Source organism: Cololabis saira, chromosome 8 (genome assembly GCF_033807715.1).
Source record: "Cololabis saira isolate AMF1-May2022 chromosome 8, fColSai1.1, whole genome shotgun sequence".
NCBI lineage: Eukaryota > Metazoa > Chordata > Actinopteri > Beloniformes > Belonidae > Cololabis > Cololabis saira.
In genome coordinates this window covers 45,489,242-45,507,035 of record NC_084594.1, presented here as the reverse complement: position 1 = coordinate 45,507,035, position 17,794 = coordinate 45,489,242, and the positions used below count along the sequence as shown (strand labels likewise).

Sequence of the window (17,794 nt, the reverse complement as noted above, 5' to 3'; positions counted from 1 at the left end):
CAGCAGCTCCATGGGGCGGATACGTACGTCTATGCGGGTACGAGCCAGCTAGTGTCACCGTTCCCTGAGTGACCATCAAGCTTTGATTGTAGTGACTTCCATTTTTTATTACACTTCTTGTTTTTGTTTTTCTTTAGAAGTGAATCAAATAAAAGCTTTTTATAACTTTAGAAGATGTCTGTCTCCTCCATCGGTTGGACAGGGCCCCCCCAGGGCCCCCCAGGGGCCCCCCAGGCTACAACATCAGTCCCGTGTTTGTGGACACGTCAAATAAACCACCCGTTTTCATTTGGAGCAACTCTATCGTAGTCTAAAGGGATTTTTCTGCCACATATTCATCTTTGTACTCAGAAATGACTTTTCTATCACAACTTTCCAACCCGCATCATAAAAAACATAAACATTTGGACATTATCAAGTTTATAAAGTTAGAAACGTTGGGTTTTTGCAAGTTTATCAATTAACAAATTCTAAGTTTTCTTTTGCAATTTTACACACACACACACACACACACACACACACACACACACACACACACACACACACACACGTAAAATCAATTTTTGTTAAATTGTGAGTTTTTGAACATCAAAATATCTGTTTATTCTGGGAACTTTACCGTGCAAGTTTTTCCTTTTTTTTTAAATGGCCAAACTACTACTACTAAACTACTATTTGAGCTTCAGCTCATTTGGTTTCTCTTAAGAGTAACAGGTTCAGGTAACAGATAATCGCAGTAGCCAGTTATGATTCTGTTTCAGAGACATGAAATGGTTGCGGTTTGTTTTCTCTGCCTTAAGCAAGTACAAAAATTGGTTAAGTGTGGAATTTGGGGGGGGAAGAACAAACAAAAAAAAAGCAAATAAATTATTTTTTCAAGTGTATCTGTTTGTTTTCAGCTCTCAAAGACTTGTGCATTTCCCCGTCTTTCTTTCATTTCAGACTAGCAGCAGATGCCACCCCCCCGACACATATGTTTATATTAATGATAAAAAAAAGTGTGTGTGTATGTATGTATGTGTGTATATATATATATATATATATATATATATATATATATTATATATATATATATATATATATATATATATATATATATATATATATATATATATATATAATATATCAATAAATAAAAGAGTAACAGGTTCCTGTTTGACCACAGGTCCTTCTCCTGGGTTTGACGTGTCCCATCGGACTCTAGTTTACTAAAGTTTAATAAATCAGATCGACACCTACAAAGATGTCCAGATACCGACCCTGCTCACTGCCGTGTACTACTGACCCGTGTACTACTGACCCGTGTACTACTGACCCGTGTACTACTGACCCCTCCACAGTAGAAATACTACACTACATTGTCCGTGCAAGTTGCAGTTTGGAAAATGGCCTCAATGTCCTATCTGAAATCTGATCAGTTAATCCATAAATCCTCCTTATATGGAGCACCAAAACTGACATAATTAAAAATAAAAGCAGAAATGTATATATTGTTTTTCCTTATACTTGCATTCCTTGTTTTTAATTCCCTCATATCCTATTTTTACTTTACCTGATGCATTTCTGCCTCATTATGCAAATGAGGAGGGCGGTCCTTCTTGGTGCAGCTCCTCTACTATTGGCTAATAATTTTAAAAGCACTATATAAATAAAATTGATTATTATTACTAATAAACAGGAAGCAGTGGGATCCTTCCTTTTTATTGACCATTGCATTTTTAATCATCAGATGGATCCCGTTTGACACGGTTCTTTTAAGTTTTATACAATAAAACAAAGAAAACAATGTACGTATTCATGATAAACAATTAAGGAAGTGTTTAAGACTTAATTAGGTGTGTTTTTGATTTCAAGGTTAAAGTTACTTTTCTCTTGAGGGATTATAGTTTGATAAATGATGAGATTATTCTTCAAAGTGTGGACAGAGGTTTCCAAAGGACTTTCATGATCAGGACGACAAAGGACTGAGCTACAACCAGCTTGGTTCTTAAGCTGAAAAACTGGGGAGATTTTAACTCTTGCTATGTCCACGATAATATAGAAATCCCCTTAAGAAAATGTTCCTTCTCTTTTTATGTATCGTTACTAATTGCCCCTAAAGTCAAGGAAACCCACTTTAAAATAGCATCAACTATTTATCCTGTTAAGGATTTGTTTCACAGAAGGTTTAAATTGGAAGTTGATTCTTGCAGATTTTGTTCTTCTGAGGCCGAGACCGTTGAACATCTTTTTTTCAATTGCTCTTTTACAAAGTCCTTTTGGTCTGACATCCATAATTGCTTATCTTTAAAAATTGATGAAATTCCTGTTTTTACTTACAATGATGTTATTTATTATATGGATAACTTGGATCCTAAATATTCAAACATTATCAACCTGGTGATTATTTTGACTATTTTGAGACTGAAAAACAGTCCCTAAAGCCATAATCGCCCTGAACAACATGTGAATGTCTTCATTACTGTTTTTCTACTGTGCAATACTTTTTCCCGGCGTATATGTGCAATATTTCACCACATGTGTAGTTATGTTATTATCTGTAGATAGGATCTCAGGTCTTGATTTCACCATTCAAAATGCACCTTAACCTTTTTATATTATTTATATTTCTTATCTGTTTGCACTGTCTTGCACTGGAGAGGTGATGCTGCTCTTAATCTCACTGTACCCGTGTATAATGACAATAAAGTATTCTATTCTAAATATCATATTCACACTTGTAAGTGGAGTGGAAATACTCCCTCCTTTACTATATTTTTACCAACTACTTTAAATCTATGAAAAAAAGATTGATAATATGAATAATGTTGCCGTGAAACTGTACTCATCCATAACTCAGTCCTTGCTCTTTTAATTTTATTGTACCTTGCTGTCCTTGTGCTTTTTGTTTATTCTTTGTGTGAATCTTGTGTTATCTTCACCATTGTTGTTGTAATTATTTCCTAATTTTATACCTTTTTCACCTTGCCTTGATCTGTACATTCTTTGTTCTAAATAAAGTTTAAAAAAAAAAAAAAAAAAGGACTGAGCTGACCCAGAAACTGAATCCCCCAACAGGTTTTGAGATGCAACGACAGCACACACCGCCGTGGATACGACATCACAGATTTATTTAGAAAAACATGAACGTGGACAGGTTACAGCGCAGCAGGGAGTGGGGGGGCATGGTGGGGTGGGGGGGGTCACTCGATGCCTTCCTGCTTGTCTTTGATGGCCACCCTGAAGCGTTCCTCCAGCAGAGACAGCTCGCTGATCAAGTCCGTGATGGCGTTGGTGAACGCTTCCTGAAACCACAAAACATCGTCCTGTCAGGCTCAGTGCCGGTTCTGCCCCAGGACCGGTTCTGTCCCGGGACCGGTCCTGCCCCGGGGCCGGTCCTGCCCCGGGGCCGGTTCTGCCCCGAGGCCGGTCCTGCCCCGAGGCCGGTTCTGCCCCGGGGCCGGTCCTGCACCGGGGCCGGTCCTGCCCCGAGGCCGGTCCTGCCCCGAGGCCGGTCCTGCCCCGAGGCCGGTTCTGCCCCGGGGCCGGTCCTGCACCGGGGCCGGTCCTGCACCGGGGCCGGTCCTGCCCCGAGGCCGGTCCTGCACCGGGGCCGGTTCTGCTCCGGGACCGGTCCTGCACCGGGGCCGGTCCTGCACCGGGGCCGGTCCTGCCCCGAGGCCGGTCCTGCACCGGGGCCGGTTCTGCTCCGGGACCGGTCCTGCACCGGGGCCGGTCCTGCCCCGGGACCGGTCCTGCCCCGAGGCCGGTCCTGCCCCGGGACCGGTCCTGCCCCGAGGCCGGTCGTGCCCCGAGGCCGGTTCTGCCCCGAGGCCGGTCCTGCCCCGGGACCGGTCCTGCCCCGGGACCGGGCTCCGTCCTGGGACCACTGCTAGTCCGTGGGCCAGAGCCCAAAATTTCACTGGTCAGCATCACTCAAGGTGACAAAACTTACTTATGATTTTTGAAAACATCCATGTCTGTAGATGATATTCTGGTATGATAACCTTCCTGAGTGGCAGCTGGATCAGTCACTACGTTTAGATGCAGTCAAGATTCAGGTTATTGCTAAAATTCCGTTTACTGAAACATTGGGAATATTCCGTTTACATGGTAATTAATCATTCAGGATATCTGGATCAAACCAGCGACACACGGAGAACATCATGACACAATTCCCGTCATTTCTGCTTCTTCTTCCTGTATCCAAATTCAAAACAAATGCTGCTTCGCGCAACTTTTCTCTCACCTTCTTGTAAATCTTCTATCCCGGTACTTTCTACCGTCTACAAATGCAGAAATGTTCATATCCTTCATTACATTTATGAAGTGATTAGTCTCCTCCTGGTCTTGGTTTCTCCGTGTTTATAAGAACTTCCTGGACTCAAAAGACCAGGATTCCTTGTGAACAGAGCATGTGCAGAAAACATATTCCTGTTCCGTTTGATGGGGATATTCCGTTTGGTGTTTACATGACCCAATATTCAGGTTTTAAAAGGAGTAACCCAGGGCTCATATTGGGGTTTTTAAAAACCTGAATATGAGCAAATTCCGGTTATTCAAAGGGGTTATTGGTGTTTACATGGCCGTGTAAATTTGGGTTATTGCCAATATTCAGGTTTTAAAAGGGTTATTGATGCTTGGAAACGCAGTCATAGCTATCAGCTCATGAAGTGGTAATTGTCTTTGGTATCATTTTAAAGGAGACATTTTAAGCATTCATTCAAGCTAAGATGTGAATCTTTCTGACCAACATAGAGGTCACTGCAGCTCTTTAAACTAGAAACAACACACATTTTACAGAATTTTCGCCTAAACAATATACTATCTTTTATCCCTGTGTCATCTAGGAACAACAGAGACACAAAATACAAAAACTGGAATACTCACAGGACCATAAAGATTCAGGAAATGCATAATATACCCATACTATATCATTGTTGCAGGTCATTGAGCCTTAAACTAAAAGAGCATCATTAGGCTCCAGTATAACAGCCACTAATGTCACAAACTGGTCTTTATCCTGCAAATACACGACATAAAGGACACCACAATGAGAAACGAACCAGCTTAGTTTTATAAACAAGCATCTAAAGTGTAATTTTTCTGAACTTTATGAGCTGATAACTATGATCCAGCTGCCACTCAGGAAGGTTATCATACCAGAATATCATCTACAGACATGGATATTTTCAAAAATGATAAGTACGTTTTGTCACCTTGAGTGTTGCTGATATCTGGTCTGGAACAGGGACTGTTCTGTTCTTACCTGGGGACTGTAGTCCGGCGTGGTCTGGACTCGGATGACGATCTTGTGTTCCAGAGGATGAGGAACTTTGTAGCCGGCGAACAGAACCTGGGGATCCTTCAGCAGCTGACTGGCACACAAACACAGCCCTGGTCAGACACTAGGCCTTGGTTGAAAAAAAATCAATTTTGCAATTCTAAAATCGATTCATACGTCTAGATTGAATTTTTTTTTTTTTTTCATCATTATAACTTTTGGTATTTTTTTTGTTTATGCCCCAAAAAAAGGAATGTTTTGTTGGACACGAGCATAACTAGTGCCATGTTTTTACCTTTAAATATGTTTAAAAGGTATGAAAACGTTAAAGTTTTCAGTCAAATTGTCTATATTTCATTACTTTATATACTGTCTTGGGGTTACATTTGCATAAAATGCTTAAAACCAAATTCTCAAAAATGAAAAACCGAAATAGACCAAAAATGGAAAAAATTTAAATGGAATGTGTGAAAAATTAAAACGGATTTCATACGTCTGTTTCCTCCCTGGATCTGTTTGATAATTCTGACCCACGATGTTTCAGAAAGCAGTTCTATCAGCATTCTGGGAGCTGATGGTGATGCATGGCTATGTGTGTGCACGTCCATGTGTGTGCACGACCATGTGTGTGCACGACCATGTGTGTGCACGTCCATGTGTGTGCACGTCCATGTGTGTGCACGTCCATGTGTGTGCACGTCCATGTGTGTGCGTGTCCATGTGTGTGCACGTCCATGTGCATGCACGTCCATGTGTGTGCGTGTCCATGTGTGTGCGTGTCCATGTGTGTGCACGTCCATGTGTGTGCACGTCCATGTGTGTGCATGCTCTACCAAGAACCAATGCACTAAAGAGGGCAACAATGTATAGAGCAGTAACATACTGGATTAAGCTTCCACCACATTTAACTGTTATAAACAATAAAGCTAGATTCAAAAATAAATTAAGAAAAGCAGTACTTAGCAAGGAAGTCAGTTTTAGTGAGTTGGTTTATTCTGAAATTCTGTGTGTGTAAAATGTAATATTTTTTGTTGTTTTGTTCTGGCTGGTTTCAACAATTTAAGGGTTTAATTCCATCACATCTCAGATCATTTTTGTTAGATTTAGTATTTTTTAGTATTTAGTATTTTATCGTTTTATGTGTGCAATGTTGGACCCCAGGAAGAATAGTCTTCACTGCAGTGAGGACTAATAGGGATCTGCAATAAATAAATAAATGTTGTGTGCATGTTGTGTGTATGTCTATGTGTGTGCATGTGTATGTGTGTGTTGTGTGCATGTTGTGTGCATGTGTGTGTTGTGTGCATGTTGTGTGCATGTGTAAGTGTGTGTGCCCTCACGCCCGGATAATATTCCCCAGCGTGTGTGTGTGTGTGTGTGTGTGTGTGTGTGTGTGTGTGTGTGTGTGATGTGCATGTGCATGTGTATGATGATGTGATGAGCTGCTGCCTAATTTCACTGCACCTGTACAATGATAATAAAGGCTTTCTATTTCTATTTCTATTTCTATGTGTGTGTGTATGATGTGCATGTGTGTGTGTATGATGTGCATGTGTGTGCGTGTGCGTGTGCGTGTGTGTGTGTGTGTGTGTGTGTGTGATGTGCATGTTGTGCATGTGTATGATGATGTGCATGTGTGTGCCCTCACGCCCGGATGATGTTCCCCAGCGTGTGGTCCTCCTTGTTCAGGGTGAACAGACAGGCGTTGGGAACCTTGGTGTCCTTGCTGATGCTGATCTTCTTCTCCCCCTCGAACAGAAGGAACGACTCAAATGCGGGAGGCGCGTTCATCCTTCCAGCTCATAGATATATATAGATATATATAAAGGCTTTATATATATCTATGTTCCAGCTGAGCACAAGCAAGCTGCGACCACCGGACCCGGAACAGAAGCACCACTTCTTCCTATGTTCACGCAGCCCGTCCGGGCCACAGCGCCCCCCATAGACATATTTACGTATCCGCCCCATGGAGCTGCTGTGATACGTCAACGACGCCGCCATATTGGAAGTGGCAAGACTGCGCTGTAAACTAATACAAGTAAATGGACTTATTTTCATAAAGTGCCTTTCTACAAAGAAATATACGTTTTACGTCTCATTTATTCATTCACACACGCACTAATATACTTGGGAAACAGTTAGGCACCAAATACAATATATTTAATTTTCTCAGATGGTAAAAATAAGAACTTTATTGATCCCACATAGGAGTAATTCATGTTATATCAGCAGAACAGAACAGAGAGCAAGGTAGTGCCGAAAAACAATATATATCCCCCCTCACAAAAATAAGAAAAATAGAGAAACATATTTTCTCATCAACAAAGCATATTTTACATATACACATTTTACATTTTTCAAGTAACAAAATAACATATTTGAACCATTTTTCAGATTTTTTCAGTTATTTTATTGTCTGCAAAATGGTTCAAATGTTACGTTATCATCTGAAAAATGGTTCAAATATGTTATCTAGATATTTGAAAATTTGAAAATTAGTTTTGGTTTATTGAGTGAATCTGTTATCTTCGCCATTGTTGCTGTAAACATTTTCTAATTTTATACCTTTTTCACCCTGGCTTGATCTTACATTATTTGTGCTAAATAAAGTAAAAAAAAAAAAAAAAAAGAAAAAAAGGGACCGCTTCAACATTTTAAACATGTTCTCAGTTTCCGTTCAGTTGTTTTTCTTAGCCAATCACAACGCAGCTCCTTCAGTAAACGCTCTTCTGATTGGTTCTCCGGAGGTTGTTGGTATTTGAACGTCGGACGCTGATTGGTTCCTACGGAGCGGAGCGTCGGTTTAAACTAGGGGGCGGGAGCGCGATCAGTTTGAATAGAGAAGCTGCTCGGAGTGACGCTGCGCGGATACCCGGTGAGTTCCGCAGCTGCACCAAATCTCACTTTATTATTATTATTATTTAATTTATTTTATTTTATTTATTTTATTATTATTAAATCCGGTACTGGCTCCGGTACCGTGAGGCTCAACGAGCGTCCCGTGTGATTCTTGTGTATCTGTTGAGCTCAAAGGCAGAAATTCAGGCCAACAAAACTAGCCTTTGCAGTGCCCTGAGCGTGGTTCTCTAAATACCCCCCACCCACCCCAAAAAATAATAAATACATTTTAAAAAAAATCACAATTTATGGTTAAATTAAATCCCAAATTTGACGAAAGTGCTTTGGGGCACCGCAGGCTGAAATTACACCACCTGGATATGGTTTAAATTGTTGCCAGTAATGTTGGGAACCCAGAAACTCTTCCATGTTTCCTTTAATTTTTTGCCCCCTAAGTAACGACATCAGATATTTCCAGACGGATTTGTTTACAGTAAATGTAAGGAAACATTAGTTGGGATTGTAGCTTAGCAGAGGCTAAACCAGCCAGGTGAAACTGCTCCCCCTACTGGCCAAACGGGCTCACAACTCACAAGACTCAACTAATAACAGTTCTGCTGCATTTCCAAAATTATAAAATGTGTACGCGTTTTGAGGAACCTCGGGTCATCCTTATTCAGGGTTCCTACGGGTACCGCGGTTGAATTGGTTTGATATTGGATATTGGATATTGGATATTATGAATTCAACACCCATAAAACTTGTGATACATACCACTGATTTTGGTCAAACCACGTGATGTGTTCATGGTCATCTACTAGACTATATATCACAAAACAGTAATTATTAAAAAATCATATATATGGGCATATATATGGGCTGATTTAAAAATCATATATATGGGCTGATTTAATGAGGTTTAATGGACTCAACACCCATAAAACTTGTGAAACATAACACCGATTGTTTTCATTAAACCTCATTAAATCAGCCCATAATATGATTTTATAATAATTACTCTCTTGTGATATATAGTCTAGATGACCATGAACACATCACAAGCAATATGACCAAAATCAGTGGTATGTATCACAAGTTTTATGGGTGTTGAATTCATTAAACCACATTAAATCAGCCCATATATAAGATTCTTAAATCAGCCCATATATATGCCCATATATATGATTTTTTTTTTTTAATAATTACTGTTTTGTGATATATAGTCTAGATGACCATGAACACATCACAAGTGGTTTGACCAAAATCTGTGGTATGTATCACAAGTTTTATGGGTGTTGAATTCATAATATCCAATATCAAACCAATTCAACCGCGGTCCTACGGGTGCTTAAAATCCTTGAAAGTGCTTGAATTTCAATGTTGTGTTTTCAAGGCCTGAAAAGTGCTTGAGTTTTAGTTTAAGTGCTTGAAATTATAACTGTGTCTTTCACAAAATTGGGATCAGACGGTATAGTTTAGTTATTACAAAGAGAAATAAAATCAGTAAGATGAAACATAGCTAGAGGTTTACAGCACGATACAATGTACATAATTGTGATAAAAAGCGGAAAAAATAAGTATAAGTTTATATATATCCCTGTAGATATTTTACCCCAGAGATAAGGTGCTTGAAGATTTTGAAAATGACCCTTGAAAGTGCTTGAATTTGACCTTGAAAAATGTGTAGGAACCCTGTTATTGTAGATAGAATAGAAAGCCTTTATTGTCATTATAATAATATGATGAGATTAAGCAGCAGTTCCATAAAAGTGCACACATGGCTATGTTAAAAAAAAAAAGAAAGAAAGAAAAGAAACAGACAATATAAATATACATATCTACTATGAAAATGAAAGAATATTGCATATAAATGAGTGAAAGAATATTGCACAGTATGAGATACTGTAGCTAAATGAGTCAGAAAAGCAGAATTTGAAGTGTTGGTTTCTTTTTTTTTTGTTGCTCTAGTGGCCGTTTATTGAAGTTTCAGACAGGAAGGGGGTAGAGAGAGAGAATGGGATGACATGCAGCAAAGGTGCGCAGGCCGGGATTCAAACCCACTGTAGCCTCAGTATATGAGCCGCTTGATTAACCCACTGCACCACCGAGCGGCCGAAGTGTTGGTTTCTTAGGGATGCAGTCTGTCCGTCCCACCATCCACCTGACCATCTGTTCAACCCTACCTCCATTTATATCTGCGTGACCCCTGTTTTTCTGTCCCGTGAAGGTAAAAAAGCCCGTTGTTACTCATGGCCTCCCAGAACATGGACCCAGCAGCAGCTGCATCGTCGTCGTCAGCCGCTCTGAAGGGCAGTGAGAGTGGAGTCAGCACAGCCAGAGGCTCCGTGACCAAACGGTGAGTGTCACAGATAGGGCTGGGGATCCATAAATGTCAAGAGTCGATTCTTGAGATTCAGAATCGATTATCACGCTTTGATTCGATTCATTCCGATATCGTTGGTTGGTGTTATTTAAAAAAAAAAAAAAAAAAAAAAAATATATATGTTTTCAGCTGTTGCATGGATTATATGACTGTGCAGTTCTGCAACATATTACTACTAGTATTATATTGAGATTCAACAGCAAGTATTGCAGCTAATGATGCTGTAAGGCTCCCAGAATGCTGATAGAACTGCTTTTAGAAACATCTTGGTGAAGAATTATCAAATAGATCCAGGGCAGCAAACAGAGACGGAGGAAATCTGTTAGATTTTTTCCCATTTATGAGAATTTGGTTTTTAGCATTTTATGCAAATGTAACCCCAAAAAGGTATATAAAGCAAATAAATATCGACAATTTATGCAATTATAACTGAAAGCTTTAATGTTTTCATACCTTTAAACATATTTAAAGGCAGAAATGTGGGCCCAGTTATTCTTGTGTCCAACAAAACATTCCTTTTTAGGGCATAAACAAAAAAATACTATAATTTGCAATGTAATGATGAGAAAAAAATAAATGAATAAATCTTTAGACATATGAATCGATTCTTAAGAATAAATATGAGAATCGGTTTAGAATCGGAAAATTGATCTTTTCAACACAGGCCTAGTCAGAAATGTGACACAACTGACCAGGAACCAGACTGTGAAGACCAGTACCATTAGAATTAGTGGTGGGGGGAAAAATCGATATTGCAATATATTGTTGCACTCTGTCGCAATAAATAATCGATAAACCGACGGCAAATATCCATTATTTTATTACAAAACACATAATGGATTTACGGAGTTGTCACTGCACTATTGTTCATGCACTTTCATTTGTCCAACTGTACAGTGTTTACATTTACAAGCCTAGGAGGTAGTGAGGAAATATACAAATGCACTTTCTTTGTACATTGAATTAAGTTTTGGCATTGAATAAATGCATAACTACAGACGTTATAAGAATATATTGAATATCATGGATACCATGTATCGTGATATTATCGTTGTCGTGGGCCACATATCGCCACAGTATTGAATCATGAGTTACCCGTATCGTCCCACCCCTAATTAGAATAAAATAAACCCAAAGAAATGCAGCTTTTTGGGGGGAAAAAAACATATATATATATATATATGGTTAGGGTTGATGTCATTTGGCTGTGATGGGTTATAAAATAATAAAGCTTTACAACCAGGAGTTTGATGAAGGCGTGCAGCTCTGGATTCAGGATCAAACTTGAGTTGTGGTTCATATGGAGTGGATCACAGACTAGAATCATCCAGACTGGCAGTGTGAGTGAGTTGGTGATCACAGCAGGACTCATGTCAGAACTGTTCTTGTGTCTGCAGGCTGCAGCAGGAGCTGATGACCCTCATGGTGAGTTTGTCAGTTATTCAACTAAAATAACTTAGTTTCTGAAGAGTTTCAGATGGGATGCTGTGGGGGTTTGGGACATCACAGATGCGACTTCACAGCGGGTTCTGCCCACTGAGTGTCGGAGAGACTGAGTGTCGGAGAGACTGAGTGTCGGAGAGACTGAGTGTCGGAGAGACTGAGTGTCGGAGAGACTGAGTGTCGGAGAGACTGAGTGTCGGAGAGACTGAGTGTCGGAGTAAACTTTCGGTTTGAGCAACTGGAAAACATCTAAAATGGGAAAGAGCTGTTGTGAGATCGACTGTACTCCATGGACCACTGGTTCTTGGTAACTGTACCAAATATTAATGTCCATGGACCACTGGTTCTTGGGGTAACTGTACGGGTCACTGTCAAGTCCAACTGCCTTTAATTTAAGCCGATAATCGTCTGTTATTCCGTCTTCTCCACTAGTTGCAGCTGTTTTTGCTGATGTTTTACCACTCAGTGCAGTAAGGGGGCTGGTCCAGTGGGGAAGTGACGTCAATGCAGACCCTCTATAAGACTTTAGGCTGAAGGGGAAGTTTACAAAACACCACCCTGCTTATCTGTAACCATCATTGTTTTTGCCACAGATGTCAGGTGACAAGGGGATCTCTGCTTTCCCAGAGTCGGATAACCTCTTCCGATGGGTTGGAACCATCGACGGAGCTCAGGGGACGGTAAGCAGACGCTGGCAGAGTCTCAGGTATTTCCAGATGTTGAGACCGGCTGACGTCCCTCCCGTTTCCCCGTCAGGTGTACGAGGGCCTCCGGTACCGGCTGTCCCTGGAGTTCCCCGCCGGCTACCCCTACCAGGCCCCTCGCGTCAAGTTCATCACGCCGTGTTTCCATCCCAACGTGGACGAGCAGGGCCTGATCTGCCTGGACATCCTGAAGGAGAAGTGGTCGGCGCTGCTGGACGTGCGCTCCGTCCTGCTGTCCATCCAGAGCCTGCTGGGAGGTGAGGACTGGTCTGATGACAGGCTGGAGGCCAGTGGATGTTAATTATAAAGGACCCTGATTCAGGGGGGGTTACATCCAAAATTAAACACAAAAAAAAAGCTTTTCCCCCCCTCCTCCTCAATCAGAACTGATGAAGAAATGTTTTGCGTGAATGAACTGAGGTGATTCACCTGCACTGAACAGTGACAAATGGCGCTTTTCCACTAGTACCTACTCAGCCCGACTCCACTCGTCTTGCCCTCGTTTCTCTTCAATACCCAGATCAGAAGTAGGAGGTTGGAGAAGCTGTTGTGACGTATTTGATTGTGTGATCTAAATGTAGAAAACAACGACAACAACAGTAAAGATGTAGAACCTGGAGGAGATGATAGATGTGCTGCTGGGTCTGTGGTTTGTGTTTGATATCAAGTAAAAAAATGAGAGAGAGAGAAACTTCAAGCAGCAACGCCTTTTTTTTTCTTTTTTTGTTTGTCTCTGCGCTGCTGAAAAGTGCGTTGGTAGCTGAGCAGCTATGAAATGACAGAGCTCCTGGTGGATCTGGTCCTTCCTTATCTCCGTCTAGATCCCTTTTTAATTCTCTCCTCAGCACCAGGTTTATGAACATCTGACCCTCAGAGTTGGATCATGAAACAGACTTTTGCTGCCATTGCTGGTTGAATAAAATGAACCAGAATCCGTCAGAGTCTCTTTCTCTGATTTCCTCCTCCTGACTCAGACGTCTGACTCCAACCCCCCGACCAATCAGTGGCCTGTAGTGTGATGATGTCAGATACAGCCGACTCAGCAGCTTAGAACCTCAGCAGAATAGTTACAGAAAAGTATCTACTCGGCACGTTAGACCCCTAGTGGGAAAGAACCAAGGCGAGGCGAGCTGAGTAGGTACTGGTGGAAAAGCGCCCTAAATGATTGTGACTGGTTCTCTGCAAACAAAGGACTTCTCCTCCTCCACTGCTGGCCTCGCTCAGCCTCGGCCTGGTGTTGGTGTTCATGTGCAAGTTGAACCTGACGCTACTTTTGTGAATAACCTCATCCAGGATGATGAGGCAATTCACAATGTAGACTGAAAAGTGACCCAGAACTGACCCCTGACAGTACACTGCAGGTCAGAGCCACACTAGAAGAGCGGGAATAACCCATAAACACCCTGAAAGAGAATAATAAAACTACACGCCAGTGCAGAGTTGAGGATATTCCAGTATGATTGATTGGATCTAACAGCGTGGTGCCAGAAACTTCTGATTGAAATGATTTCTCCTCACATTTTTCAGAACCAAACAATGACAGTCCTCTGAACACGGCGGCAGCAGAACTGTGGCAGAACCAAGAGGGTGAGATGTCTAACCACACACACACACCTAAACACACACACACACAACTCAGTTATCACGTGTCGAGCAGAAGGTCAGAAAATGAGGTATTATTTCAGGGACCGTTGTGGGAGCAAATTTGTCAATGAGTAAATTTTCAGTCAGACTGTTTTGGAGAGAACACTTTCAATCGTATTTCGGGGTATTAGGGCCGTGCAGGAGAAAAATTATTTGAGAGGGGAAGATTTTTTTTCATATTGTGCACTTAGAGGAAAAAAGTCGAAATATCGAGATTGATGAAATACAGTTTCAAGAATAAAGTCGAAATTTCGCCTTTTTCTCAACATTTCAACTTTATTTACGAAATTTTGACTTTATTCTTGAAATTGTATATCAACATTAATCTCGACATTTCAACATTTTGACTTTTTTTTTTTTTTTTTTCACAAAATACACAATACAGAAACCCCATTTGGCAGTACAACGCAACCAAAAACAGGACATGGACATTAAAAAGAAAAGAAACACATTGACAAAATGAAAACAAGCTTGTAACAGAAATCATAATAACAATAACAAACTAGATAGAATAAATAAAATAAAAATACGAGGCATAATTCAAATGTAAGTATTTAAATAAAGCATAAATGATCTCCACGATGCCTCTTCAGGTCACCTCACAGTATATTCATGCTAGGCCTCATCAATATCAACATTTTTAAGAAAAGCTAAGAACTTTCCCTGAATGTCATCGAACTCAAAGGGCTTTTTCTTGACACAGTAGGGGAGGTTTTCTAGAGCCAGGGGTGACGTTAGATGTCAGGTTGGTCCCTTAACACTTTTCCAGCACAAGGCTATTAATCGTCTAGCTTGTATTAAGCATAGGGCAACCATTTTTTTTTGTCTTTATTGGATAAAGCGCAGTTGTCCGGGTAAGCACTTTAAACACACAATTTAGGGTTTAGAGGAAGCGGGGCGGAAATAATTTGGGATATATTGCGTTACCGTCCTCCAAAACGTTTGGATTTCTTTACATTCTCATAGACAGTGATATAATGACCTTGATTATCATTGCACTTATAGCAGAGCTCAGGGATATTAGGATCAAATCTGTTTAATTTTACAGGAGTGATGTATAATCTCATTATCCAGTTGTACTGTATTAAGAGCAGTCGAGTGTTAATGGTCTGAGATTGCGCCTTCGAGAAACACTTAAAAAAAAAACACTTTCAGTGTTCGGTGGAATAAGTGGGGAAAAAACCGAACAATTAATAACGGCGTTGTAATATAAGGAAATAGACTGGCCGCTCCGTAACGGCTGCACCACAAACATAAATCGTTGGCCAACCAAAAAGTAAGCACATAAGAATTTTACCTAACATTCACCAGGAGGTGGAACCAAAACAACATAATGCTGGGAAATTAAAAAAAATTCAGTTTTTTATGTTCAATAAATATTTTCTACCTTGTAATTTTGTAAAAGATTTTTTTCTTTGAAAAGCATGCCTAAATCAAATTTATTTGATCTGATTTGACAGTAAAATAGGCCATTCTAAGCCAATTTACTGCAGCCATTCCTTTCCAAATCATTAGAAAATGTGGTTAACACCCAGTTGTGCATGAGAAAAAAAATACCGTGATATACCGTGAAACCGATATAATTTTGAAAAATACCGTGATATACATTTTTGGTCATACCGCCCAGCACTAGGTTATCGTACAGTTATCATTATGGAGGTAAACTGCCCAAATGACGGTGATATTGATTAGAGGTGGTATCGCCCAGCCCTACATCCAGGTGTGATTAGCAGCAGCTAAACCTGCCTCTCCAGCAGTAGGAGGTACTTGGTATTGCCCACATCCGTTTCTTCATGTTGACTTAGTTCCACTCACTCATCCTCTGACCTGGCATTTGATTTTATAGTTAAGCTAGATAAACAGTTCTTGTGGTGTTTAAAAAAAAAAAAAAAACACAACAACAACAGACATTTTAAATGTGTTCTGAGCAGGCAGCAGTGCATTGTGGGAGCTGTAGTTCTAACTGGTGTTTCTCTTTCAGCCTTCAAAGCTCATCTCCACTCCACCTTCCAGAAGTGAAGCTGCTGCTCTTTTCTTCCGTCTGTCTTCTGTGTTTGTACAATATTTTTATGTTTTTTGTCAATAAAGGTTTCATTTCAACAGCTGCCCGTGTGTATTAACTGGTTAGTTCTATCATAGTATTTTATTTTGTACCACATCAGATACAATTATATGAAGCAACAAATGTATGTATAAGTGATGGCGTTAAGTTTAGCTCAATCCACATTACATTTACAACCGTTTGCACCTCGATTAGGGCTGTTCGATTAATTGATTTTAAATCGTAATCGCGATTATGTAATTAGAACGATGTTAAAACGTGAAAATCCTAAAATCGATTTTTCTCTTTTTTTTTTTTTTTCCTTGTCTGCACACATATTAATGATTGATGGAAATACCTCTCAATACCTGCGACAAGTGCCCCATTGGAGAGGCTCTTTAGTGTAGGAGGGGGCATTGTAACATGCCACCAGGCATCCCTCAAGCCAGATGCGGTAGACCGGCTCGTGTTCCTTGCAAAATACTTGCAAATGTGAACAGCAAATGTAATGACTGACATTACACACCTCTACCTCCTTCATGGGTTGCATTATTATTTAGCATGCAAAGACCCACTTTAGTTTAATTAGAAAATGTCTTGTTTTATTTAATTGGAAATATAACTTACTGTATGTTTGCAAGTGCTGATTTGCTGATTTTTTTTTTTTTTTTTTTCAGAGATAAAACTTTATATTTTATTATTTTTTAAAACTTTTTTTCAACTTATTTTACAGAGTTTTGCACTTCATTCATTAATGTTTTGTTTAATAAGAGCAAAGTTTGCACTTAAAGCCCAATGGGGCAAATTTTCAATAAAAAAACAGCATATTTGAAATCATTTCTTTGCCTTTTGTCAATTCACAAAATAATCGTAATCGGATTTTGAGAGAAAAAAATCGAGATTTTATTTTTGGGCAAAATCGAACAACCCTAACCTCGATGCATGTGACCAAAACCCGGTGGGAAAACGATGGAATCGATGTGTACGTGACTTAAACAGCTTAACTCCAAACTCCCACCGGGGAACTCACTGATGATGCTTGCTGGATTTAAGGTGAAATGTCTTGTAGAATAAAGAAAAAGATAGATCTTAGTTGTCATTATCACTATGTACAACAAAATTAAAAGTGCTCTCCAGTCAACGCATCATATAAAAATAAAATAAATCAATAAAATGAAATAAAAACAAATTAAATATATACAGGACTGTCTCAGAAAATTAGAATATTGTGATAAAGTCCTTTATTTTCTGTAATGCAAAAATGTCATACATTCTGGATTCATTATAAATCAACTGAAATATTGCAAGCCTTTTATTATTTTTAATATTGCTGATTATAGCTTACAATTTAATAAAACACAAACTGTAAGCCATAATCAGCAATATTAAAATAATAAAAGACTTGCAATATTTCAGTTGATTTGTAATGAATCCAGAATGTATGACATTGTTTTTCTTTAATTGCATTACAGAAA

The 17,794-nt window shown here is 39.8% G+C and overlaps 2 protein-coding genes across 2 annotated transcripts; one reads left to right on the top strand and one right to left on the bottom strand.

Moving 5' to 3' along the window:
* Positions 1 to 3,101: 3,101 nt before the first annotated feature.
* Positions 3,102 to 7,176, bottom strand: polr2j (RNA polymerase II subunit J). Its single transcript, XM_061728130.1, has 3 exons — positions 6,912 to 7,176; positions 5,249 to 5,357; positions 3,102 to 3,284 (listed from the first exon to the last, which is right to left on the bottom strand). The coding sequence occupies exons 1-3, from the start codon at positions 7,052 to 7,054 to the stop codon at positions 3,183 to 3,185; spliced, it is 354 nt and encodes a 117-aa protein (XP_061584114.1). The 5' UTR covers positions 7,055 to 7,176; the 3' UTR covers positions 3,102 to 3,182.
* Positions 7,177 to 8,085: 909 nt separating this feature from the next.
* Positions 8,086 to 16,378, top strand: ube2c (ubiquitin-conjugating enzyme E2C). Its single transcript, XM_061728128.1, has 7 exons — positions 8,086 to 8,141; positions 10,332 to 10,460; positions 11,885 to 11,912; positions 12,524 to 12,610; positions 12,687 to 12,891; positions 14,162 to 14,221; positions 16,260 to 16,378. The coding sequence occupies exons 2-7, from the start codon at positions 10,354 to 10,356 to the stop codon at positions 16,295 to 16,297; spliced, it is 525 nt and encodes a 174-aa protein (XP_061584112.1). The 5' UTR covers positions 8,086 to 8,141; positions 10,332 to 10,353; the 3' UTR covers positions 16,298 to 16,378.
* Positions 16,379 to 17,794: the final 1,416 nt, after the last annotated feature.

Excerpts from the sequence above, each read along its gene's own strand:
- ube2c (XM_061728128.1), top strand. The coding sequence starts at position 10,354 with ATGGCCTCCCAGAACATGGACCCAGCAGCAGCTGCATCGTCGTCGTCA. Across the intron at positions 10,461-11,884 it reads AGAGGCTCCGTGACCAAACG|GCTGCAGCAGGAGCTGATGA; the intron begins GTGAGTGTCACA and ends TTGTGTCTGCAG. Across the intron at positions 12,892-14,161 it reads CATCCAGAGCCTGCTGGGAG|AACCAAACAATGACAGTCCT; the intron begins GTGAGGACTGGT and ends CACATTTTTCAG.
- polr2j (XM_061728130.1), bottom strand. The coding sequence starts at position 7,054 with ATGAACGCGCCTCCCGCATTTGAGTCGTTCCTTCTGTTCGAGGGGGAG. Across the intron at positions 5,358-6,911 it reads CTGGGGAACATCATCCGGGC|TCAGCTGCTGAAGGATCCCC; the intron begins GTGAGGGCACAC and ends TTTGTGTGCCAG. Across the intron at positions 3,285-5,248 it reads CGCCGGACTACAGTCCCCAG|GAAGCGTTCACCAACGCCAT; the intron begins GTAAGAACAGAA and ends TTGTGGTTTCAG.